Raw genomic sequence first — 27,343 nt, 5'->3', positions numbered from 1 at the left:
CATGCCCTGTAACTGACAGCTATAGTTATGCCAGAGAATTTGTGGATGCATAGGGCTTGGTTTTGCTTAGCTTTCTTAGTCTTATCCCCACAAAGACAAACACCACTTGAGAGTAGAAGATAATGTCCAATGTAAGATTTGAAAGAAATTTTTCTATTTTTCTTGTTCATTTCTGTAAAAATCAAATATAATAGGCCTGAGTTGACAGCAAAATAGTCTAAAATTTAATAGCTAAAATAAACATTGGCATAAACTGTGGGCCAAATTATTGTTCTTAAATCAGCTTTCTACATTGCCTTTGATGAAACTCTTCTTCATGAGGAACCTCTGATAAGACCTCTTAAAGCCAAGCACAACCATGGGTTTTACTTCCAAATACCCATGTGTTGCAGGAAGTTTCGGACCCCAAACAGAGGGACCTGCTGGAGCTGTGGCAGAATAATGTATACTGTGAAGATTTCATGGACATTTATTAGTTCCCCAAATTAATAATCTTATAATTTCCAATGCCTGTTTTTATTTAATCACTTAATCCCTTCATCTTCATAAGCTGAGGATGTATGTCACCTCAGGACACTGTGATGATTGTGTTAACAGCACAAATTGTTTGTAAGGCATGTGTGTTTAACAATATGAAATCTGGGAACCTTCAAAAAGGAACAGGATAACAGTGATGTTCAGGGAACATTGGAGATAACCATTAGGTCTGACTGATTGGGAGCCTGGCAGAACAGAATCATATTTCTCTTATTGCCAAAAACAGGTAAGAGAAATATCATTGAATTATTTCCCTAGTAAGGAATATTAATAATTAACAGCCCTGGGAAAAGAATGCATTCCCAGGAGGAGGCCCATAAAATGGCCGCTCTAGGGGTGTCCACCTTATGCAGTTGTAGGTAAGGGATGAAACACAGCCTCGCCTCCTGCAGCACCCCCAGGATGGCTTGGATTAGGAAATTCCAGCCTGGTGAATTCCAGTAAGACTGGTTCTCTGCTCTGGAACCCTGTTAAGATGTTTATCAATGACACTGCATGCACAGCAAGACATGGAACTTCATTAGTAATTCTAGGTTGACCCTGACATTGTGATTTCACCCTGACCTTCTGCCTTGTGGTCTTTTATTGCCCTATGGAGCACGTGATCTCTGTCTCCCATACCCTATCCATACACTCCCTTCCGTTTGAAAATTGCTAATAAATCTTGCTGGTTTTGTGGCTTAGGGGGCATCACAGAACCTGCTGACATGTGATGTCTCCCCCAGACACACAGCTTTAAAATTTCTCTCTTTTTTTGTAACCTATCCTTTTATTTATAAGACTGCCTGACACTTAGGGAAAATATAAAAGAACCAAGGTTGAAATATCAGGGGTTGGTTCCCCCAATACCTATGACTTGGTTAAACTTTTTGCTTCTTGAGATCCAAGCAAATGGGATTTCTGGGCATGTTAAAAAATGACATTCTTTGATATTTGGGGTTTCATAAAGACTGTTGCAGGGTCTAAAAAGGCCTTTGTTTTACAGCTTATTTATAATGACTTCTAGCCCTTTTCTACCTTCTGGTTTGGGAAATAACGCTTCTGGCCAGAAAAGATAGTGCAATCCTTAAGTTAAATACAGATGCATACAGTGATTGTAGCCCAGCAACATTTCTCTCGACATCCCATGCTTCTTAGTTAATATTAGTTTCCACTTAGTGGAGAAAAAGGGTTTGTCCTGCAGCCACTCATATGGAGGCTTCTATATGGACCACAATATCTCTACCTAGTAATACAGTGGGACTTTCAGGAATTATTAAATTGGTATGACTAAACAGAAAGTTGTTTCAACTATAACTAAGGGGCTGAGAAAGTATTCTATAAAGGTCTTTTGCTGACACATCCATCATTGTCACATTAGAGGAGGAGAGAAAGCCAAGTTTGAACAGCAGAACAAAGACACCCACTCCAATTTCCAGAAGAAAGTTTACTTTCCTCCATTCCACCTTCAGAATCATCCAAGGATTTTGAAGAGTTTGGAACCCAAAGAGGATGGCAGCTGTTAGAGCTGGTGAATTGATCTCTAGGAACTATCAGTCTTGCTGGACCATTTGTGAGATTGGTCCTGGACTCAGTGGTGTATGCCTCATTAATCAGCACACCCTTCAGTGGTCACCACCACTGGCTGGAGAGTGTTCAGGTGGCTTTCTATTGTTTTCTAAGCATTTCTTGGGATTGCCACACTGTTAGCAGTTAGCAGGTGCCACTCAGCGACTTGGATTTTTACAAAACCATATTGTGTTAGCTAGAGTCCTGTTCTTCTCTTGTCTTTACTCTTCTTCTTTTATGACTCGTCATGTTTCCTATTGTAAAATCTGAAGTGCCCACATTCAGGAAGTTCTTCACAGAGTTATTGAAATGAGAATGCTAGCTTGAGTTAGGGAGGCAGCAAGGAATTGGTCCCTGGAAATCCACCAGTCTGCTGGTTCATTTCTCATTTATACATAATACACAAACAGCCTTAAAAATATCTGTCTGCAGACAGCAATAAGATACCTAACACAGAAGGTTGTATCTCGAGGTCCATATTGTCACAGACAGAAGAAGCTTCAGTCCATTCAGATACAAATCTTGTGTAAAACTCTGTCTCACTGTGATAAGAGAACCAGCCAATGCACAAAAATACCTTTGTCTTTTGTGTAATCAGTTGGCTCCCAGGAAGTAGTTTATTGTCCATTTTTTGGCATAAACACAGAGTCCTGGTGGGTTCTGGTTGGCATATTTGTTTCTTTTTGGACTGTGAGTCCAGCCTTTATAAATTACTGTTTTAGTCCCTGATTAAGCCTGGGCCAAATTCTTGAGCCAAACTTTTACATCGGCTTCTGATAGGTCATGAGATGTGTTGAACAGTAGATATAAATTATGACTACACCTCCTGATTATTTCTAGGCAAGTTTCTTGGGTTAAGCTTTCTAATTATTCTCAGGCCAAGACCCTGAGCCAAGCTGAATCACGTGATCTTCAAAGCAGCCCACTGACTGAAAACATTTCTTTCTCTTTTTAGTTTGTAATAACCCTGAACCCCAACCTCATAGTGGGAAACACATTTGAGTCCTTATTTTGATTGACAGAGAGCTTTCTTCTCGTGCTTTTTTTTTTTCTTTAATCTCAACTTTGTTTCTCAGCTTCTTACTTTTTTTTTAAATTAAGGCAAAGATCTCTGGGTATAATTACAGACAAAGGGATACTATTACATCTTGGTGCATTGTTGAGACTACACATAAGTTTCTGCATGGGCTGGGAAGGAAATAATTCATCAGAATGGTAAAAGTAGGCTTTAAACTTTCAAATTCATTTAAAAATATCTTGTTTGTTTTAAGACTTTTTTTTTTTTTCATAAAGAGACTGGCAATGAGATGAGATTTAGAGGAGATCCTAGGTATGCTAAAAGTTTCAGCTTGAGGGTACATCTCAGTGTTACCTGATTACCATTAGACTAATTCTGGTCTGTGACAACTCATCAGGCCATTGACACAAGGACTTCCCATTTTCATGTATAGAATTTACAATTTTTTTTTACAGCTATAATGTCTTTCATATTTTTTTCTATGCAGTGTTGTGGGCATTTTTACAGCCTAGGTATGCAGGTTTCCTTAACACAGTCACTCCTTGTCTTAGCAATTAGTAGTGTAATTTAAAAAGGTTTGTTTTTGTGATTTCTGTGAAACAAGAGGAATTAAAGATTTCACTATAAATTGTTACCTATAATGGACTTTTTTGTCCCTCAATAATAGATAATCGTGGCACTGTATGGGAGGGATTTGACTGCAAATAAATACTCTTTCCTTTATTTGGAAGTTTTTACAAAGACATTATTTTCTTTCACATAAAAGTTACACCATGAGACAAGTTAATTTTTGACTGTTGGGAGGCATTTAGTGGAGACAACGTATCTAACCCAAAATCTCTCTCTCTAACTTTTGCATAAAAAGAATTTTGTGTCAGAATTTTCAACCTAGGAATTCTAACCCTACATCACTCCTTAGTGAAATGAGATTTCTTTCCTACCTGGAGCCTTGTCAATCCATTGTCCAAAACTTACAGTTTTGAAATTCTTTTCCCATTTACATTCTGCCATCAGTGATTAGCCCCCATGTCCTATCTTTAAACAGGCAGCCTCCACTATTAACTGTTGGTGGAAAAACAATGTTAAAGAGCAGATTTTAACCTCTTTGCTTTCCCCATCTAATGAAGGGCCATTCAGACATTCAATTTCTACAGTTTTGAGCCAGCTGTTCTGCATTGCAATAATTTTGCATTTAAAATGTTTGAAAGTCAATCTTTCTCATTCTCAGAGATTCTAATGTTTCACTGGGAACATGGTTAGGAAAGCCAAAGTTAGTATGAAGACGCTTCCTCTATTAAAATGTCTAGCACAAATTTTATTACTACATAACATTTGCAAGACCTCTGGGGTAACTTTCAAGCCTTTGGGGTTCAGTGGGTCTAGGACAAAAGCAGGGCAGAAAGCTACAGCCTTTCACAGGTGAGTGTCGCTAGTGCTTCTGACTAGCTCCTCCAGATTTATGTGTAAAGGCTATGCTTGCATTTCTAAGCAGCCCCTATTACAGTTTTGGGGGCACAGATGAGACAAAGGAAAAAGATGAAAAAGGATACCCTAACACTTTCTATTTATCCTGGGTAACACCAAAAGGAGGAATTCATCTGAATGACACCTTGTTTAGCATCTGTTTCTAAATGGCAACAAAGCATCTGTAGACTGCACTCCCCTTGCGTGCACTTGGAAGCCCTGGAACTCCATTGACCCTGAGTCTCTAAATTTATAAACAATAATAATAATATTCAACTGGCAACAAGGTGACCATGTGGCCATGTTCCTTATAGGAGGACAGGCCTTCTCAAAGAGGCATAATTTCAATAATATCTAACAACTAGGTCTTTTTGCTTTTCAAAAAAACCTCTAGATTTTGTAAACATTGTAAAATTGCCCCTGCACCTTTGGGAACCATACGAGGTAAGTCTACAGTACACAATTTTCCAAAGTCAAAGAGACAAATCTCTAGAGAACTGTCAAATGCTATTTCTGAGCACCCTATCTGACTCCTTCAACCGGGGCTCAGAATAGTTGTATAAAAACACCTCTTATTGTGCAATCCCAGTAAACCTCCAACTTTACTGCTGCCCCTATAACAAATGCACAATCAATATTGTGCTACTAAGGTTTAAATTTCCTTCTCATTGCAGTAAACTTATACACATAAAGCTGGACTTGAGACAGTTCCCTGATGAACCTGATAGACATACACAGGCTTTCCAACATTTCAACCAACAGTTTCACCTTATGTGCAGAAATGCAGTGCAACTTTTAAGCCAAACTTTAACTACTGCTGAAAAACAGGCAGCACTGCAGACAGCAAAGGAATTTGACGATGAACAACAGACATCCTATAGTCAGTCAAAAAATAAACAGAAGTGAAGGATGAAAAATGTGTAAAACAAAGACAGAATTACTGTTTCCAACAGAAAGAAAAACAGTGTTGTTTGAAAACCCCAAATGAAGCCTTAGTAAACCTACAGGTGAATAGAAAAGAAATCACTTTCTACTGTGCATATTAGCAGGCTTCAAAAGAACCAGAACAAAACTTGTTAATTACTCTGAACTGTCCTTGTTGAAATCAGAAACTAGAAAAAATCTCACAGGTTATTTGGAAAGGCTGAGAGAAGCTTTAGCAAAACATTCATCTCCATCTCCTAATTCAATCAAGGGATACACAATTTTAAAATACTAGTTTGTTTCTCAGCCATCCTCTAATATCAGAACAAAACTACAGAAGCAGGCCATGGAATCAGATAGCACTGTGGAAAACTTTCTGGGGTGGCTTTTTTGATCTTTTAAAACAAGAACTGGAAAGAGGAGACCTAGAAAGTAGAAGAGAGTCACAAGAGAATGAGAAAGGCATTACTGGCCACTTCAGAGGCCTCCAAAATCCAGAATCTCCAAGATGCACCTGCTGATTTCTACTAGTGTGACAAGCTGGGGCACTTTCAAATGAATTGCTGAGGCAGAAAAATAATATATCTCAAGTTTCTCCAGCCTATGAGGGAGATCAGTGAAAGTAAGAGTGTTCCCAGAGACTTAGGTCACCTGGTCCAGTGTATATTTCCCGGATTGTTCAGCAGGAATAATGGTTCCCCAGTTCTACCAGCCATTGTGATCTACAGGATTCAAGTAATTCTGGAGGTAAAATGGAAATTGTACAACAACAACAACATTTTTCTAAATTCTAGAGCCAGTTTCTCTCTTCTTCTCTCCAATCCAGGGCTCTCCTCCTCCAATAGTGAAGAGAGTTAGCTAGCTTGCCTTCTATAGACAGAACGAGAAGTGTCCCCAGAAACTTCTCGGCCCACTGATCAGTGCCTCATTTCCACGTAAGAGAGAAAGTAGCCTGTAAAAAAACGTTTAAGCAGCAGGCACCAATAAATGAACTAGAACAGAAAGTTGTGTCTGAAGACCTGACTGCAGCTACACAGAGAGAAGAACCTCCAGCTCACTCAGAAAATTGCAGAAACTTCAAGCTTACTCAAATGGGAACACAAGGCCTGAAATAGAAATGCATTTGTCCATTTTATAATCAGTGGACTTCCAGAAATATTTCTTTTCCTTTGGTGAACATAAAGAGAGTGGGAGAGTGGGAGCAAGTGCCTTCTAGGGAACAATTTTCTTTTCTTCCTGGATTGTGAACCCTACCTCTATGAATCATTAGTTCAGCCTCAGATCAGTTCTGGACAAAATCCTAGGCCACAGATTCACTTCAGCTTCTGAAAGGTTGTTGGCTAAGCTGAGTAGCCCTTATGAATATTTACTTTAGCCACTAATAGGTACTGGGCCGAGGTCTCAGGCTGAGCTTCCTGATTGGGCTGGGATCTAAGGCCCCAGGTCGAACGACGTCACACACTTTTTAAGACAGCCCACAGACTAAGTGCATTTCTTACCATTCAAAACACACAAAATCGCTAAATCCAACTTTCATATTGGTTAACCCATTTTGACCACATCACTGCTGGCATCGAGCTTTTTTATTTCACTTATTAACCTTTCTCTTCAACCTTAGTGCTCTTTAGTCTTTGAAAATATGTCTGGGATCTTTATTTTTCTGAAACATAGAAAATAAATCCCCAGTATTACCTTAGATAAGTAGAGACTGTTATGTGTTTGTGTACTGGTGAGATGACAATAATAGCAAGATTGTGATGGGCTTCCTGGGAACACACTAATGCACTGCTAAACTATCTGGCAAAAATAAAAAAAAAAAAGAATATTGGGTCTCAAAATCTAAATCTCAGCTCTCTCAGACTTCAGTACAGTACCTGGGTCTGGTCTTATCAGAAGATGCCAATGTACAGGGTCATGAAACAATTCAGCCCATTTTTCTTAACAGCTAAGAATATTCTTGGGCATTATTTGATTTTTCAGATGGCAGGTACCTCAGTACAGAGAAGTAGCTCATCTTTAATACCACCTCACAGAAGAAACTAAAGCAGATAAAACTCACTGGTTAACTTAAGAACCTAGTACTCAAAAAATTTAGCCAGTTAAGCAAATCTTACTTAAGGCAGAAGCCCTCAGTTTTTTCATAGTAAAGGTATTTAATTTCCATATATCAGAAATAGAGAAAACAGACGTTGAAATTATGGATGAGTCTTGAGGTCCAGCTCAACATCCAGTGGTGTACTTAAGAAAGAAACTCAGCTTGGTTTCTAAAAAGAAATGGGTAACCCACCTCTGAGCAGCTGTGTCAGTGACATTGTTGGTGCCAGAAACCATCAGGTTAAACATGAAAATAACATATCTGTTTCTACACCACCCAGTATAGCAGTACTGTGTTTCCTTAAAAAAGTCTCCTGTGAACTGACAGTCACCTCCTTAAATATCAGGTTTGCTGCTGAAGGAACTGCAGCCCATTTGAAAGCCTGTACTTGCCTGAACCCAGCAGCATTCTATCAGGGGAAGTTTGAGCTTCTGAACATGATTGCATACGTATAGCGGTGTAAACCAGTGAAATAAATAATAAACACTTCTGTTGATATTCTCTGTGAAGTTAAATTAATGAAAACACTCTTAGAAGGCAATCAGCTTAATTAAAAATGGAGATTTATGCTACATGTATATTGAAGACGTTCATGTTTGTCTCCTCATAAATCTTGTTTCCTTGAAAACCTTTTTTCTTTCAAACTACTAAATTACCTTTCTCCACTCTCTCTTGACACATTTGGTGCATGCATAAAAGGTTCTTGGATAAAAGCTGGTGATGAGGGACATCTTGAGGCTAACAGAAAAGGCATCACCCATTGTCTTTTATGAGATATCTGCATTTCTTATGTAGCTCTTGGAATTAGAAGTGAATAATACCTCTGAAAATGAAAGCCCGACTCTTCCTTACAGCTCTGAGTTTTATTTGGAGACGTGGTCTCACTCTGTCACCAGGCTGGAGTGCAGTGGTACACCATCAAATCATTGCAACCTCTGCCTCCTAGGTTCAAATGATTCTCCTGCCTCAGCCCCAAATTAGATGAGACTAAAAGTGCCCACCAACATGCCCAGCTAATTTCTGTATTTTTAGTAGAGATGGGGTTTCACCACGTTGGCCATGATCCCTTGAATTCTTGTTCCCCAAACATGGGCCTCCTAAAGTGCTGTGATTACAGCTGTGTGTCACCACGCCCAGCATCAGTGAGGCTTTTTTATTAGGCCCTGGAAGCTATTCATATCCCAGTTCTTAAAGGGCCTCAGCAAGAGGTCAATAATCCAATCGCAAATTGGTAAAATAAAATTTTATAACTTCTGGAACTTCTGTTTTCTGTGTGGTTACATATGTGTTATGTACATATTTTAAAAATCTAATTAATTAACTTAGTGAAGAATAGGTAGTTGAACTAAATATTTTGCTTCCAAAGAAATGAAGGCTGTTGCACTTTTCAGTTCATGTGGCTTTAACTTATGAAAAACAAAAAGCACCTAAGGCCTGAAGATGTACAAAAATAATCACTCCTTTAACAATGCTGTAATAAATCATACTTTACCTGCACCCAGACCATAATTTTATAAACTCACCATGTTTTACATTCAAGTTATTAATTTTATTATTATACATTAAGACTTAGGGTACATGTGCACAATGTGCAGGTTGGTTACATATGTATACATGTGCCATGCTGGAGTGCTGCACCCGTTAACTCATCATTTAGCATGAGGTATATCTCCTAATGCTATCCTACCCCTCCCCCCACCCCACAACAGTCCCCAGGGTGTGAAGTTCCCCTTCCAGTGTCCATGTGTTCTCATTGTTCAATACCCACCTATGAATGAGAATATGCAGTGTTTGGTTTTCTGTTCTTGCAATAGTTTACTGAGAATGATCATTTCCAATGTCAGCCATGTCTCTACAAAGGACATGAACTCATCATTTTTTATGGCTGCATAGTATTTCATAGTGTATATGTGCCACATTTTCTTAATCCTTCTATCATTGTTGGACATTTGGGTTGGTTCCAAGTCTTTGCTACTGTGAATACTGCCACAATAAATATACATGTGCATATGTCTTCATAGCAGCGTGATTTACAGTCCTTTGGGTATATACCCAGTAATGGGTTGGCTGGGTCAAATGGTATTTCTAGTTCTACATCCCTGATGAATCACCACACTGACTTCCACAAGGGTTGAAGTAGTTTACAGTCCCACCAACAGTGTAAAAGTGTTCCTATTTCTCCACATCCTCTCCAGAATCTGTTGTTTCCTGACATTTTAATGATTGCCATTCTAACTGGTGTGAGATGGTATCTCATTGTGGTTTTGATTTGTATTTCTCTGATGGCCAGTGATGATGAGCATTTTTTCATGTGTCTTTTGGCTGCATAAATGTCTTCTTTTGAGAAGTGTCTGTTCCTATCCTTTGCCTACTTTTTGATGGGGTTGTTTATTTTCTTCTTGTAAATTTGTTTGAGTTCATTGTAGATTCTGGATATTAGTCCTTTGTCAGATGAGTAGGTTGCGAAAATTTACTCCCATTTTGTAGGTTGCCTGTTCACTCTGATGGTAGTTTCTTTTGCTGTGCAGAAGCTCTTTAGTGTAATTAGATCCCATTTGTCAATTTTGGCTTTTGTTGCCATTGCTTTTGTTGTTTTAGACATGAAGTCCTTACCCATGCCTATGTCCTGAATGGTAATGTCTAGGTTCTCTTCTAAGGTTTTTATGGTTTTTGGTCTAACGTTTAAGTCTGTAATCCATCTTCAATTAATTTTTGTATAAAGTGTAAGGAATGGATCCAGTTTCAGCTTTCTATATATGGCTAGCCAGTCTTCCCCGCACCATTGATTAAATAGGGAATCGTTTCCCCATTGATAGTTTTTCTCAGGTTTGTCAAAGATCAGATAGTTGTAGATATGCAGCATTATTTCTGAGGGCTCTCTTTTGTTCCATTGATCTATATCCCTGTTTTGATACTAGTACCATGCTGTTTTGGTTACTGTAGCCTTCTAGTATAGTTTGAAGTCAGGTAGCGTGATGCCTCCAGCTTAGTTCTTTTGGCTTAGTATTGGCTTGCCAATGTGGGCTCTTTGTTGGTTCCATATGAACTTTAAAGTAGTTTTTTCCAATTCTGTGAAGAAAGTCATTTGAAGCTTGACGGGGATGGCATGGAGTCTTTAAAATACCTTGGGCAGTATGGCCATTTTCATGATATTTACTCTTCCTACCCATGAACATGGAATGTTCTTCCATTTGTTTGTATCCGCTTTTATTTCATTGAGCAGTGGTTTCTAGTTCTCCTTCAAGTGGTCCTTCACGTCCCTTGTAAGTTGGATTCCTAGGTATTTTATTCTCTTTCAAGCAGTTGTGAGTGGGAGTTCACTCACGATTTGGCTCTCTGTTTGTCTGTTATTGGTGTATAAGAATGCTTGTGATTTTTGTACACTGATTTTGTATCCTGAGACTTTGCTGAAGTTGCTTATCAGGTTAAAGAGATTTAGGGCTGAGACAAAGGGGTTTTCTAGATATACAATCATGTCATCTGCAAACAGGGACAATTTGACTTCTTCTTCTCCTAATCGAATACCCTTTATTTCCTTTTCCTGACTAATTGACCTGGACAGAACTTCCAACACTACATTGTATGAGAGTGGTGAGAGAGGGCATCCCTCTTTACTTCCAACTGTGTGGTCAATTTTGGAATAGGTGTGGTGCGGTGCTGAAACAAACTGATTTTGTGTCAGTTTTCAAAGGGAATGCTTCCAGTTTTTGCCCATTCGGTATGATATTGGCTTTGGGTTTGTCATAGATAGGTCTTATTATTTTGAGATACATCCCATCAATACCTAATTTATTGAGCGTTTTTAAAATGAAGTGTTGTTGAATTTTGTCAAAGGCCTTTTCTGCATCTATTGAGATAATCATATGGTTTTTGTCTTTGGTTCTGTTTATATGCTGGATTACACTTATTGATTTGCATATATTGAACCATCCTTGTATCCCATGGATGAAGCCCACTTGATCATGGTGGATAAGCATTTTGATGTGTTGCTGGATTCGGTTTGCCAGTATTTTATTGAGGATTTTTGCATCAGTGTTCATCAAGGATATTGGCCTAAAATTCTCTTTTTTCGTTGTGTCTCTGCCAGGCTTTTGTATCAGGAAGATGCTGGCCTCATAAAATGTGTTAGGGAGAATTCCCTCTTTTCTATTGATTGGAATAGTTTCAGAAGGAATGGTACCAGTTCCTCATGTACCTGTGGTAGAATTCGGCTGTGAATCCATCTGGTCCTGGACTCTTTTTTATTGGTAAACTATTGATTATTGACACAATTTCAGAGACTGTTATTAGTGTATTCAGAGATTCAACTTCTTCCTGTTTTAGTTTTCAGAGGGTGTATGTTTCAAGGAATTTATCCATTTCTTCTTGATTTTCTAGTTTATTTGCGTAGAGGTGTTTGTAGTATTCTCTGATGGTCATTTGTATTTCTGTGGGATCGGTGGTGATATCCCCTTTATTATTTTTTATTGTGTCTGTTCGATTCTTCTCTTTTTTCATCTTTATTAGTCTTGCTAGTGGTCTATATATTTTGTTGATCCTTTCAAAAAACCAGCTCCTGGATTCCTTAGTTTTTTGAAGGATTTTTTGTGTCTCTATTTCCCACAGTTCTGCTCTGATTTTAGTTATTTCTTGCCTTCTGCTAGCTTTTGAATGTGTTTGCTCTTGCTTTTCTAGGTCTTTTAATTGTGATGTTAGGGGGTCAATTCTAGATCTTTCCTGTTTTCTCTTGTGGGCAATTCAGTGTTATAGGTTTCCCTCTACACGCTGCTCTGAATGTGTCCCAGAGATTCTGGTATGTTGTGTTTTTGTTCTCATTGGTTTCAAAGAACATCTTTATTTCTGCCTTCCTTTTATTATGTACTCAGTAGTCATTCAGCAGCAGGTTGTTTAGTTTTCATGTAGTTGAGTGGTTTTGAGTGGGTTTCTTAATCCTGAGTTCTAGTTTGATTGCACTGTGGTCTGAGAGACAGTTTGTTATAATTTCTGTTCTTTTACGTTTGCTGAGGAGAGCTTTACTTCCAACTATGTGGTCAATTTTGGAATAGGTGTGGTGTGGTGCTGAAAAAATATATATTCTGTTGATTTGGTTTGGAGAGTTCTGTAGATGTCTATTAGGTCCACTTGGTTCAGAACTGAGTTCAATTCCTGGGGATCCTTGTTAACTTTCTGTCTTGTTGATCTGTCTAACATTGACAGTGGGGTGTTAAAGTCCCCCGATATTATTGTGTGGGAGTCTAAGTCACTTTGTAGGTCACTCAGGAATTACTTTGTGAAACTTGGTGCTTCTCTATTGGTTGCATACATATTTAAGATAGTTAGCTCTTCTTGTTGAATTGATCCCTTTCCATTATGTAATGGCCTTCTTTGTCTCTTTTGATCTTTGTTGCTTTTATTTCTGTTTTATCAGAGACTAGGATTGCCACCCCTGCCTTTTTTTTTGTTTTCCTTTTGCTTGGTAGATCTTCCTCCATCATTTAATTATGAGCCTATGTGTGTCTCTGCACGTGAGATGGGTTTCCTGAATACAGCACACCGATTTGTCTTGATCCTTTATCCAATTTTCCAGTCTGTGTCTTTTAATTGGAGCATTTAGTCCATTTACATTTAAGGTTAATATTGTTATGTGTGAATTGGATCCTGTCATTATGATGCTAGCTGGTTATTTTGCTCATTAGTTGATGCAGTTTCTTCCTAGCCTTGATGGTCTTTACAGTTTAACATGATTTTGTAGTGGCTCATACCAGTTGTTCCTTTCCATGTTTAGTGTTTCCTTCAGGAGCTCTTTTAGATCAGTCCCGGTGGTGACAAAATCTGTCAGCATTTGCTTGTCTGTAAAGTATTTTGTTTCTCCTTCTCCTATGAAGTTTAGTTTGGCTGGATATGAAATTCTGGGTTGAAAATTCTTTTGTTTAAGAATGTTGAATATTGGCCCCCACTCTCTTCTGGCTTGTAGAGTTTCTTCCGACAGATCCACTGTTAGTCTGATGGGCTTCCCCTTGTGGGTAACCCGACCTTTCTCTCTGGCTTCCCTCAAGTTATTAATTGTTAAAAGGTATTATTATAATGTGTAATTGAGAGTACTCTATATAAATTTAATCTCCAGGTGAGGTAGAAGAGTCAAAGTTGCTTGTAGTGAAAATAAATTCTAGAAAGACATGGAAATGTACATTTTGCCTAGAGGTAAAGGATTTTCTTTAATTAACGAAAATAAAGCTATCTGTTTACTCAAATTGTGAAAATAGCTTTAAAAAAATTAATCTTGCAAAAGAAAACTCTGCACACCCAGGCACTAGATTGAAAAGGCTGTTAGGTTTTTTTCTGCCATTAAGCATTGAAGAGAAAACACAACAAAAATTTCTTGAAACATTAATCTTCTCTTCAGCAAATTTGTAGAAGGTTGTCAAAACGTTGTAACAAGTTTGTGAAAATCTCACCTCTGTGTCAATCTTTCTAAAGTTAAATATAATTTTACATAAGTTTTCATTAAGCTTAAGGTTAATATTGGGAGACAACTACAAGGGGAAAATTTGTCATTCTGAAAGAGATTATTACATAATATTGAAAACTGATAAAAATTTTTCTGCCCTTTCAAACATTTCTACCAACTATATTTTGGCAAAAACAATGATTTATGGAAATCTGGATTTGGATATCATAACATTAAACGTCTTAATCCTCTAAAATATTTAGCAGGCTTCCCAGAATAAAATTGTAACCTCGAGGATGTGTTTTCTGAAACCTGTGTTTTGGATGCCTCATAGAGCCCCTGGGGCATTAAAAAAAAAAAGTTAAACAGTATTATAAAACATATTTTAACACATGTGATTTTGATGGTAATATTTTATTTTTTCAGAATATATTTTAGTGAGTAATATTAACACAGGTCTCAAAACCACATTAGGTTTTTCACGTTCTTAATATCTGAATATGTGCTATCAATTTTAATTAAGGTGATTATGTTAAGCTGTTGTAAACCACAGAAGTAACCAAATGTCTTTGCCTATTCTGTTTCTAACCACACTAGATGTTTTGCCATGTACAGACATTTAATCTTTATCAAGAATAATGGCTTAAAATTAGCTGTAGAGCTTTACTAGCTGTTGTCAACTGTAGGTTTTTTTTATAACAGGAAAATTTACAGAACTTAGGAATAGCTATAAAAATTATAGGAACGCCTATAAATATCAAGTAGGACAAAAGTTAAAATAGATTAAACTAACAGAAGAATGAAGCAATCTCTTTAACTTTATTTTAGAACATTTCTAATTCTTGTTTTGTTTTTTGAAGTCAAGTGCACTTTCTTTTAAACTAGTTACAGCTTTTAACACTGTCGATTGGTATACTCCTGTTAAAAAAAATTGGAACACACTTTTTTTCCCTATGCCTAGTTCCTCTAAAATTCGGAAAGTGTGTGTGATTATTCTTAACTTACAGCAATATAACTGTTTTAATCAGTGCAACAAAAAATGTATTTTCATTTGCAACATAACCCAATAGAATAAGCTGGTTGATTTTCTAAGGCTTTGACTGGAAGCGTGTGCCTTCTTTAGTGAATTACATCTGACTTTTAGAACCAATAAAAGCCCTCTAAGAAACCCGGCCTTATACTTTGTTTACACAGTCCCAACACAGGTTTTCTAATCTGTGGTAAGAAAAAAAAAAGCCACTTCCTATCAGGCCTAGGAACCACATGCACTTGGAATCTCAAAAAAAAGAGGAGTTCTCCCAAATAATATGTATCTAAGGGTGAAACCTATGGCTGGATTCAGCTTTATAATGTCCTATTTAAGATTCCTTGTAAAATAGAGATTCATAAAAGCCCATAAGGAAAGCCCATGTAAAGGTATTTCTCACAGCACTGAACAAAAATTGTCTGGCTAAGTGTAAGACAAGTCTGTTTTGCCAATGACTACAGTTTATCATGATTCATTCTTAACAAAAATTAGGACTAGAAAAAAGATATGTGTCTCAAAGCCTGTCACACCCCTATCACCAATTTCTCACTTCATAAGTTATTTTTAATATTTTCTTACAATTTTAATTAACCTTTTTATTTTTTTATTTTTTCTGTCCACCAACTGGTGAGGTCCAGCTACAGTTCTTGGAAAACAGAAAGATATGAGTAATAGAGAAATCTAGAACAATATTCTAATTCTGGGAATGTATTCCACAAATATTTTCAGATAATAGAAGAAAATGTGGTTCCTGTAACAGAATTTTTGCTTTGAAGGATCAAATCAAGAAAACTAAATAAACCCAAGTCTCATGTAACAAAATCTTAACTGGTATAAATATAGCCACAATTATATGGGCATGTTAGCAGCCTTGAAGTATTTCAGTTGTTCTTACTCTCCTTGTCTAGTTGTGACATGCTTTTTCTAATAATCGAAACTGGTTTTCTTTTTTGCCTTAAGTCTATCACACCTTAAAATGTAACGCAAATTAAACCATGCATTAACATGTCTTTCTTCTACAAACTCTTAAACCAACCCTCAGTAGAATCCTACCTACTGTTTTCTACACAACACTCTTCTCCAGCAGAAAGCATCCGGAAAGACCAATACCCAATCTCCTAAGAGAAGTTAGAGTTTTCATTTCTGAGGGAAGACAAAGACAAGTTAGCTAGCTTTCCATATGAAAACAGCAAGGAAATGGTTTCTGGAAGACCCCCAATCAACAGGTAAGGGCCTGATTCCAACGTAATAATCAGACCAAAAGAAGCGTAGGCACCAGTAAGGGATCTAACACAGAAGCTTGTGCCTGATAGCATGGCTGCAGCAACAGAAATAACAGAACTTTCAGTCCATTCAGATAAAATCTTGTACAATCCTCTCACTCATTCAGATGGGGGAATCAATGCCTGGCATAAGCATGCTGTTTTCTGTATACTCAGAGGGCTTTCCGAAAATAAAGTGTTTTTTTTTTTTTTTTTTTTTTTTTTTTTTTTTGTGGGCATAAACCCAGTGAGAAGTAGTGGGTAATGGCTGAATATTTATTTTTGTATTTGATTGGTTGCTCAACCCATATGAATCATCATTTCAGTCCCTGATTATTCCTGAGTCAGCATCCCAGGACAAGCTTTTACTTTAGGTCCTGTGCCAAGCTAAGCAGTCTTCGCAAATTACCACTTCACACTGCTCCCAGGCAAAGTGCCTGGGTTAAGCTGTCTAATAGGTCCTGGGCCTGGGCAAAGCTAAGTCACACATTCTCCAAGACAGCTTGCAAACTAAGTACATATCTTTATTTTTTAGGCCATAAAAACCTTAAACCCCAGTGGACAACTTATTCAAGCTTCTATCTCTGCTGGCAGAGAGCTTGTTTTTCCAGTTATTTAAACTTTTGCTCCAAACAGTTTCCTTTGTTTACAATCCTTAATTTTCTTAAATGTAAAAGAAAAGACTCTTAGTGTTATCTGAAATGAAAGAAAGGCTGTTACATCCTGGTGCATTGTTAAAAGAACAATATTATCTGAACGTATGACATATTTTTGCAGCTTTCTTTTGATGTCAGGGTCTGTTTGAGTAATAAACTTTTCTCTTAAGATTAACTTTATCTTAACTCAATAGGGAAGTAGGAACATGTATTTCACTAAAGCCTCTCTCAGGATTTTTAAAACGCCTCTATAATTTGTATGTCTTTTTAACCTATTATGAATAGTTTAGAGTAATTATGATGTTTTGTACTGTTCACTAATAAGCCTTCCAGTAGGCTCACTAATATTTTTTCACTCCGATATAGGATCAATAAGATTCCAATCGAGTTATCAGCAGTTCTTCCTTTCCTATTATGAATAAGAATTCTGTTATCAGTTCAAATTTTTTCCTTTCCACCCTCTCTTTTTCAAGATTTTGGAAAAGACATGTGGTTCATCCACGGATAAGTCTGCTATCTGTAAAGCTGCGTGCTTTATGGCAACAGCTAGGGTTTGGTTTAGGAGTAGTGTATCATCTATTCAGGTATGATTAAGCACTTGAATTAGATTTTGAAATATCACTGTATGTCCACTGGTGTCGTCAGGGGACATTTGCTTAAGTTTTTCTTTTTTTTATCTAAGTCCCTACAATGAGAAGAAAATTTCTACTATACTAGCATCACATCTATGCAGTATTTTCTGCAGGGGCAACAGTGAGGTTGGGGTTTCTTTAGTGGCACAAGAAGACAAGCTGATGAAAAGGCAATTGGAGATTCTAAATGAGGGTGGCATGTATGGCATTTAGAAGATATATTTGAGTGTTCCTCAGGGGCTTGTCTCTGACTTAATGAATTATCTCTTTGAAACTTGCCTGTTATCACTGCCAAGAGGGCAGAGTCAGTTTTACCATGCTTAGAAACATCTGGGTTTTCTCCCAAGTCAAAGCAAGGTTGAATAAAAAAAGAAAAAATCAAACTCTTTTCTTTGCCATCTGAAGAAAAGATGTATCTGTTGAATAGTACTAAAATGAACACGTCCCTCAGAAAGCTAGGCATGTCTGTCCTGGAGTTGTTAGGGCTGTTGTGCCCTTGAGCAATAAATACATAAGTAAGCCACTTTCTTTTTTCAGAGTCTCACAGTCAATGAAATTTCTGCATTTCAGACAGTAATCTAGAGAGGTTCACACTGCAGACAGTTTGTGAACTTTCTAAAGAAATATAGAAAAAAATCTTCCTATTATCTTTTTCCCCCTTTTGAAATAGCCCTGACTGAATAGAAAGATAGGATATTCCTTGATTTTCCATTCCTCTTGTCTTTTCTGAGTCTGGTGACTGACATAGTTGTCCCCCATGGATGCAAGCTAAACCTTCACTCACAGCTCCGGAGGAGCTAGAGACCCGGACAAGTAACGTTTACCTGCACAGGCTTTAGCTCTCCACTGGTGACTCCTGGTTGATTTCTTAAGCCTACTCAACCCAGAAGATAACCAAAGTAACTTGGGAACCTAAAAAAAAAGATGGTACAGTCATTGGATTCTAGCAAGACACTTGTATAGAGTAAGAATTTTAATGCTATTTGTGGCTTCCCTTGCTATGGCTTAGAAAAAATATTGAAATTGCAGGAAACAAGATCGATTGACTTTGAAACATAAAATTCTCTGTTAGTTTAAATGTCATTGCTGCTGGAGGAAGAAGGTGTGCCTCAAAACAAGTAAAGCTTGTATGGTTGGCTTTCATAAGGCAGTACCTAGCTAAAGTGTGTCTCTCAAAGTCACCTTCTTTCTGATTATTGAAAGTGGAAATTTTCTGTTTACTGATAGGGCACAGAGCCTTATTACTGTTAGAGGGATATAGGAGAGAGAAGAGTTAAAAAACCAAGGGTTTTGTGCAAAGAACTGGCAAGGCTTCTCCAGAGAGAAAAAACTCCTTTCACTAGGTTGCATTTTAAGATCTAAAATGTTCCATGAAAATGCTGAATCCCAGGTTTATATACTCAAAAGTTAGAAAAAGAAGGTTAATGCTCTATCACCTGTCCCCACAGTATGCGTCTCTGTAGAAAAAAGATGTGTCTCACAAACAAACTCTTTAGATATATGTGGTTGTGTGGAGTTTTTAAAGAGAAATAACCAGCCAATAAGAGAAATTTTATTTGAATGTATGCCATTCCCTAAGGTGACGTGAATATCTATCATCAGTGGACAAAAAGATCCTTATCAAATAAGAATGTTTAGATCACAATTTTGAATTCTTCCTATTTGAAAGAAAAAAAATCACAAAATAGCAACTCTTTGAATTGTATTTCTAATGACTGACTTTTACCAGTGAGCTTCCATCTCCAGATCGCAACATTGTATACAAAGAAGAAACAGGAGGGACATTAGCCACACAATGACAAAATATAAATAAATAAAATGCCACAGAAAAGCCTGAAATTTTTGGTGGCAACACTCTGATAGACTGTCAGAAACTGGAGTTAGTTTTGAGGTCTTCACATAACACCGTGATATAGTCTTATCCAGAAATCTTCAATTAACTTAGATATCCTTTCAGTCCTATGTGACAGCTGGATCCTCTGTGAAAGAAAATGGTTGGAACAGAGGCAACTTTTTCAACAGCAGAGGGTGAAAAGAGACTGCCATTGTGTCTCCCAACATCCCTTTCTCCTAAGCTTTGTAAGAATGGCAGGCAATCTATCGCATTTTACCTGGCACTTGCCCAGAGCTTTCTTTGCTCTTCAGAAATTAAAAAAAGAAAAAACAAACAACAAAAACAAACAAACAAAAACTGAGAACAAGGGGCAGATGTGAATGCAAATAGAGGACAAGCTGCAGATATGAATGTAAGTAGTTTGGAATTGCACTCCTACTCACCTTTTTTATTTAATGGATTCTCACTCTGTCACTTAAGCTGGAGTCCAGTTGCAAGATCTTGGGTAACCACAAGCTCCATCTCTGGGATTTATGCCACTCTCTTGCCTTAGCCTACCAAGTAGCTGTCACTACAGGTGCCCACCACCACACCTGGATAATTTTTTGTATTTTTAATAGACTTCATGGGAGCTTCACCATGTTAGCCAGGATCATCTCAATCTCGATCTCCTTGTGATCTGCCCGCATTGGCCACCCACAGTGCTGTGATAACACGCATGAGCCACCATGCCCAGCTACTAGTGACCTTTTTAATTAAAGCCTTTCCCAGTCCATGAACCAAAAGCAAACCTTGCTGTGCCCCTGTGAACCAAAATCTATCAGGTGACACACAGATTTTTTAATCTGAAGAAAATTAAATATTATGAATGCAAAAGGGGAGATGATAGCAAATGTGTAATATGTTAACTTCTGGTGGAGTAGAGTCAGTTGCCCACTCTGAAAAAGAGTCTGATATTTTTATGGACTCAGAAGAAAGAAAATGTACTAACTAGTTTTGAAGAAAGCACTACTTATCTTTCCTGGGTCCTTGTGCCTGGAACTGTTAATAGCTGATGCAATGACTCAGCTTGGCTCAGGAACTTGGCCCTGAGCCCCACAAGAGCTAAAGTGAAAGCATGGCCCAGGACCTTGGCATGGGACCAGAGGCTAAAATGATAATTTACAGAAATTTGGCTCAGGGCTTGAAGCGTGTTTAGTAACATAAGGTGCCCTTTGTAACACACTGTAGTCCAATATGGACATGTTCTGAAAAAGAGACTATTTCCTGGAAGCAATCTGGTTACACAAAAAGCACAACATTTTAATGCGTGGTCTTGTTTTTTTATCTGAGTAGCTGTGTGCATGTCTTAAGCACACACACAAAAAAGTTGGGCTTTTAAAAAAAAATTATTTGCTTGCACCACGGGATTGTACAGGATTCTTAAAATTCTGTCTGCAGCCTGATAGTCCAGGCTGCTTCTCTGCCTGTGGAAATTTTCCCAATAATCCACCACAACTATGTAGCTTTTCTTTGTCAATACTATTGAAGACCTAGAAAGTTTCTGAGGGTCGAAGGCACATTCTTTGAAGTTTCCTATGTGCAAGGCTTTTTGACCCGTGAAGCACCCGACATCTTTGTAAATATTGTAAAATTGTACGTGCCTTCTTAGCAGTCATATCAGAAAAGCCCACAAGAAACAACTCACAAACATCAGAGAAACATTCTCCCTGGAAACAATCAAAACAAAATTTTCTTACTCCAGGTTTTCTCATCTTCTTGATGTAGAGAATCTTTTACTCACATCATCATCAACTTTTCCAGTTTTTACATCCAACCCTCCATGTTCCTTACTACTCCTACAGGAAATGCCCAATGAATGATGGGCCAGTAAAGTGCAAGTTTCTTTTTCATTACAGTGCCTTAAACAAATAAAGTAAGACCTGGGGAAGTTTTATGATACATCAGTACATATATAGAGCCTTTCTAATATCTAGCCCTTTTTTTGGGGTCTTAAATGGGAAGACGTTATGTTATTGCTAAGCCAAAATCTTACTGTTTCTGACAAAAAGCCCTATAGTCAACAGAAAGATGCTGGGCCAAAACACATTTCTTCTATAGCATGTCAAAGAGAGAAAAGCAGTCAAAGAGAGAAAGAGTGAAGAAAAGACAAGATCCTAATCTCCAGTAGAAAGAGAGACAGAGCCCTTTGAAAAACCTAATTTAAGCCATAGTGATCCCATAGATAAGAAAAATAAAAAAAGAAAAGTAGAAGAAAAAAGAAAGCAGGACATTTGCCCTTTAGACATCCCAGATCTAAACCTTTCCCAAGCCAGGGCTGAGATGACGTGTTTGGGTCTTTGCATTTTCTGGCATTTCTTCTTTTCTGGATGATACTGCATTCTTCAGTGCCTGCAGAAAAGAAAGCTTGTGGTATGCCTGATTCACCTAAAGATCTGCAGGGAATTGTCACCTGTACCAGCACCTGACCTGCTTACCTCATCACAGATAACATGCAAAGCTGTGTGCAGTGGCTGGACTCAACCAACACTCACTCACGCATCTGCCTCCATTCTGTGCCTGGCACATCCATAGCAAACTGAAACCTAAGCCCATAGTTGGAGTTGAGTGCAGGCTGTAAGATGGGTGTGTAAAATTAGACAAGCAGGCTCAAGGGAAACTTGCACAAGGGTGACATCATCCACAGAGATTGTTGGCTGGTGAAGCGACACCCTAGAGATCTTGTGACAAAGATGACATTCATCGCCAGTGGCCAGTGGATTATTCAATTATGCCTATGTAATGGAGCCTCGATAAAAATTAGCAAGACAGTATTCATAGAGCTTTTGGGTAACTGAACACATGCAGTGTTCTAGAAATTTGTGTGCTCATAAAAAGAGACACTGATAATTTTAAAGGCCGTACAGAGTGTAGGTGTCTTTGTTTTGAAAGAAGTTTCTGCCTTTAATAATGTGTCCAGAATTTTAACTTATTAACTAGAGCACACTCTAAGGTAACATAAATCTGCACATTACAAACATTAGAACGTGGATATTTCCACAAAAATGATTCCATAATTCACCAGTACAGTGCAACAAGTTTTACTTTAGAGAGATAAAGTTTTCTTTTGTCAACTGGGTAAGAACTAGACATTTATAAAGGAAAATAAAATCAAGTGATATCTCACCACAAATTCTAGTCATATGTTCAGTTTAGGAGAATGATCTCCAGTGAATTTTGTGCCAGAAATATTTATTCTAAAAGAAAAGTCTTTTAATTTATAATTGTGTGTCTCTGAAGTGCTTGTGCCACTGTAAAGTCAAGGGCACCATCTCATACCATTTTGTGTCCTTCTGGGAGGGAAGCCGAGGCTGCCTTATAACCCAGTAGAGGTATTCTAGCATGTAAAAGTAAGAAAAATCAACATTATTACGTGATTCTCTGTCATAAACATCCAATAAATCACAACTCTGGTCTTATATATAGTAGTAGCCATAGATACACATTAGGGCTTCCAAGAAGAATCTAGTACCCAACAGTCTGCTTTTATATTTGGGCTTATGTGAGCGTAAAATAACCACATTTGGGCAAACAAGCTGTTTTATTACTTCTTTTAAAGCTGCAGTGCTCAAAAATGATGTAATAATTTAAATACCTGGCTTGGGCATTTCCGGTTGTGTTTCCAAGCCTTAGCTATGGGTGAAACTGTTTTGGGCTATGAAGATGGATTAGGGCATCTTGCAACTCATGATGCATTTGGTTCAGCTTAGTTCTCGTGTCCTGAGCAGTCAGACTGACAACTAAAACTCATCAGTTTTATTTTCAACATACTTTAACATGGATTCTGTCCCTTGGGCTGAGCTCCAGATCTTCCTCAGCACCTCACACTCTCTCTCATTGGCCTGTTCCAACTCCAACTTAATATTAGAGTGAACAAGGGCCTTAGATTCTTCCAGTACAATTTGATTATATGAGGCAAGCTCCTTAATTTGAATCGTAACCTCTTGGGTGAAAGTTCCACTCAAAAATACCTGAGAGACCAGGCCTTTGGCACATGCCTCCCGTGCTGTCAGCTTTCGCCCAGCAAATAACATTTCATTGGCAGATGCTTTACCCATCATTTTTTGAAATGTAATAGTTGAACAGCCATCTGGACTCTGTCCAAAGGTCATATAAGGGGTTTGGAACCAAGCCTTTTCATTAGCCCACACGAGATCACAAAGGGGCAGGATGGATGCACCCAGTCCAATGGCAGGGCCATTGACTGATACAACAATAGGCTTTTTAAATTGAATAAAAGTATTCACAAAGTTCTTGATGGTATCCACCATTTCAAGGCTTGCTCTGTTTCTGTCGTTCCTTAAGCGCTTCACAAAGTACCCAAAATCAAGACCGCAGCAAAAGACACTTCCAGCTGCACTGAACAGCACGAGCTTGCTGTCATCCACAGCAGCGTTATTAAGAGCATTAACTATTTCTTTAATTACTTCTGTATTCAGTGCATTTTTTTCTGTGGATCTAGTTGATAGCACTATCTGGGTGAATCCATCCTCTTTCTTCACTACAATGTCTCTGTATGTGCTGGCACTTTCTGTTAGCTTTATGGTAAAGTACATCTTCTTGATAAAAGGCTGGTCTCTGCTGTCATCAGTAATATTTCTTTGCCCACCTTTCACTCTTGGAACTGAGGTATGCATGTCTGTTGTTCCATTGGCTGCTAATGGGTCTACTAATACCACTATACCTTTTTGGGTAGCTGAACCTGTGGCCATTGAAGCGGTAACTGAGCCAGACATCTGCGACATTGGTGGGTGTATCTGAGTCTTGTTCTCTATTCCAGGCTGTTCTGCACCAGGACGTGACAAAGGGTCCTGGAGGAGTTTCCCTTCTGTCACCTCGAAGACCACCGTGTCCTGCTGATCTGCTGCAATAGGGTACAGTTTCTCAAGTTTCTGAAAGCCACTCACAGTTTTCTTGTCGTTAAAGGGGCTTTCAGGTGCAAGGGTCTTGATAGTTGAATGTATTTTCTCCATATTCTGTGTGTCGGAGAGAAGTGAAGCTGCCTTCCTCCTAATGATCTTGCTGGCAGCAAATAACTTGCTGTTTTTGGATCTGTGGTGTCTATCCGTCACTTGCGTTGTAGGAGAGTTCTTAGAATAGCTCGCTTTTGTAGATCTAGAAGTTCTTCTTCTGGCATTGTTTGAAAAAATTCTACTGGTTCTAGTCCATGTCAGTTTTTTCTGTTTTTCAGTCTGTCGTCTATTAAAATCAAGTATACATTTTTCACAGTTCCTGAGGTGCTGCTCTGGTTCCCAAGTGTCATCCTGTTGGTTGTAACCTTTCCACCGAATCAAATACTCTGTATTCCCATTTTTATCTCGTCTTTTGTCAACAATACTTTCAACCTCAAACTCCTGGGAAGCCATGAGGAAAGACACAGGATTGGAGCAGTTGCTGTGCCAACTTTGTTTCAGTTGTGTCTCCACATAGCCACTCCTTTCTGCCTCCAGTTCTTCACCAGGTTCTGCATATGGATGAACCTCTTCTATTTCGTCACCACTGGTGTAGTGAAAATTGTGTGAAATAGCGGCTATGCTATGGTGCATGATAGCTTGCTCAGTAGCCTCAGGTGAGAGTAGGTAAATCCACAGCCACAACCTTCTGTTGTAGAACAGAAAGCGTTCTTCCTGCCTGTTACTCTTTTGTGTTTGTTTGTTTAATTGTGGTTGCTATGACGATTGTATGGAAGATTCTATTCTTATAACATTTTTAAAGTTACCCTAGCTTGTCTTCAGTAACATACAAAACCTTCACTCCTGTATAATGTACCTCCACTATTTCACTTATTGAGTCCTCAAAATTATACCTTTATTCAGTTTATGTCAAAAACAGAAATTAGAGGTAGTTTTTTTTATTAAATATATTTGTGTTTTAAGGTACGTGGAGAACAACTTGTGGAAGTGCATGTTGTTAATTGTTTTTTTTTCTTTTTGAGATGGAGTCTCACTCTGTCACCCAGGCTGGAGCGCAGTGGTGCAATCTTGGCTCATTGAAAGCTCCATCTCCCGGATTCATGCCATTCTCCTGTGTCAGCCTCCCAAGTAGCTGAGACTACAGGCGCCTGCCACCTTGCCTGTCGAATTTTTTGTACTTTTAGGAGAGACTGGGTTTCACCGTGTTAGCCTGGGTTGTCTTGATCTCCTGACCTCGTGATCCACACACCTCAACCTCCCAAAGTGCTGGGATTACAGGTATGAGCCACCGTGCCTGGCCAAATATTATATCTTATATATTTGTACATGTATTTATCTTTACCTTAAACTTTGTTTGTTCATACTGCTTTTGAATGTCTGTCCATTCTACCCTGAAGTACTCCATAAGACATTTCTTAAAGGGTAGTCTACTTGTAAAGGGTGCCAGCTTTTGTGTGGGAATGTCATAATGTGTCGCTCACCTTCGATGGACAATTTGGTGGATTATAAGCTTTAGGTTTGACAGTTTTTTCTGACATCACTTGGAACATATTAGTCTACTACGTTCTATCATCTTAGTTTTCAGGTGAGTAATCTACTGCTTTTCAGTGGTTATTCAGATAAGCGATTCACTGGCTATTTTTAGGGTGCCTTTTACATGACTAGCTACTTCCTCTCCTTCCTTTGAAAATCCTCAGGATTCCCTTTGTATTTGTTTTGGACAGTTTAATTATCAGGTAAGTTTTAGTTTGTTTCTTCGAGTTTTTTTTACTTGAAGTCTGTTGAGCTACTTGGGTGCTTATTTATTGTCTTAAATTGTTGCATTCTTTATGACTATTTTGTTAAATAGTCTCCATGATCTTTTGTCTCTTCCTTCGAACTTCCAAAATGCATATGTATGGCTCCTTGATGGTGTCCCTCAGGTTTCTAGGCCATATCAATCTGCCTTGCCCCTTTTCAGACTCTGTTGGTGACCACTATATGGTTGACTGCCCCCAAGGGTGGGTATCACAGTGTGGGGACAGTTTGTCAGTTGGTCTCACAAGGCTGATGCATCCCATAGCTCAATTCCCAGACTTACATCATTGTGGTCTCATTAGTCCACTACAATCTAGAAATCTCTAAATGTGAGGTATCACACAGAGTTCTTTGTCTCATGGCCAAGAAAATTAAAGAGGACAGATGCAAAAAGGTTGAATCAAAACTTTTATAAGTGAAAGTAAAAAAACTCTTCACAGTGGGGGTGGAATGTGGGTGGTTTACCTACTATAAGACTGTGCTTTACAGTTTCTAAAGGCAGAGAAGTAACGGAATGTACTTAGTGTTCTTGGGGTAAGCGTTATTTGGCTTGGCCCTGAAACTTGGCCTTGGATTCACCTGGAGCTGAAGTGATGATTTGTAGAAGCTACAAGTCTCAGCCTTGGAACTTGGCCCTGGACCAAGAAAGGAGCTGAAGTGACAGCTTGGCCTGAGACCTTGGGCTGGGACCAATCAAAGGATGAAGTAATGTCTCATGGTCACAATAATTAAGGAGGCTAGATGTTGCAAAGTTCAAGTAGGATCTAAAGTAACACAACAGCCATCTGGACTCTGTCCAGATGTCATATAAGGGGTTTGAAACCAAGCCTTTGCATTAGCTCGGAAGAAATCACAAAGAGGCAGTGTGGATGCACCTATTCCAAAGGATGGGCCACTGACTGATACAAAAATAGGCTTTTAAAATTGATTGAAATTGTTCACAATTTTCTTGATGGTGTTCACCATTTCAAGGCTTGTTCTGTTTCTGTCCTTCTTTAAATACTTCAGAAAGTACCCAAAATCGAGGCCACAGCAAAGGACACTTCCACGTGCACTGAACAGCACAAGCTTCCTCCCACCCACAGCAGTCCTATTCAGAGCATTAACCATTTCTTTAATTACTTCTATATCCAGTGCATTTTTTTATGTCGATCTAGTTTATAGCAACAT

General features: G+C 38.3%; 1 protein-coding gene across 1 annotated transcript; it reads right to left on the bottom strand.

The window, feature by feature from the left end:
* Positions 1-22,994: 22,994 nt before the first annotated feature.
* On the bottom strand, positions 22,995-25,070 carry LOC129025882 (testis-specific chromodomain protein Y 1-like). The gene has a single exon (XM_054473437.1). The coding sequence runs from the start codon at positions 25,007-25,009 to the stop codon at positions 23,204-23,206; it is 1,806 nt and encodes a 601-aa protein (XP_054329412.1). The 5' UTR covers positions 25,010-25,070; the 3' UTR covers positions 22,995-23,203.
* Between the last annotated feature and the right edge of the window lie 2,273 nt (positions 25,071-27,343).

The sequence above is a fragment of the Pongo pygmaeus genome, chromosome Y (genome assembly GCF_028885625.2).
Source record: "Pongo pygmaeus isolate AG05252 chromosome Y, NHGRI_mPonPyg2-v2.0_pri, whole genome shotgun sequence".
NCBI lineage: Eukaryota > Metazoa > Chordata > Mammalia > Primates > Hominidae > Pongo > Pongo pygmaeus.
This window is presented reverse-complemented; position numbering and strand designations above follow the sequence as displayed.

Coding starts and splice junctions, on each gene's coding strand:
- LOC129025882 (XM_054473437.1), bottom strand. CDS start 25,009: ATGCACCATAGCATAGCCGCTATTTCACACAATTTTCACTACACCAGT.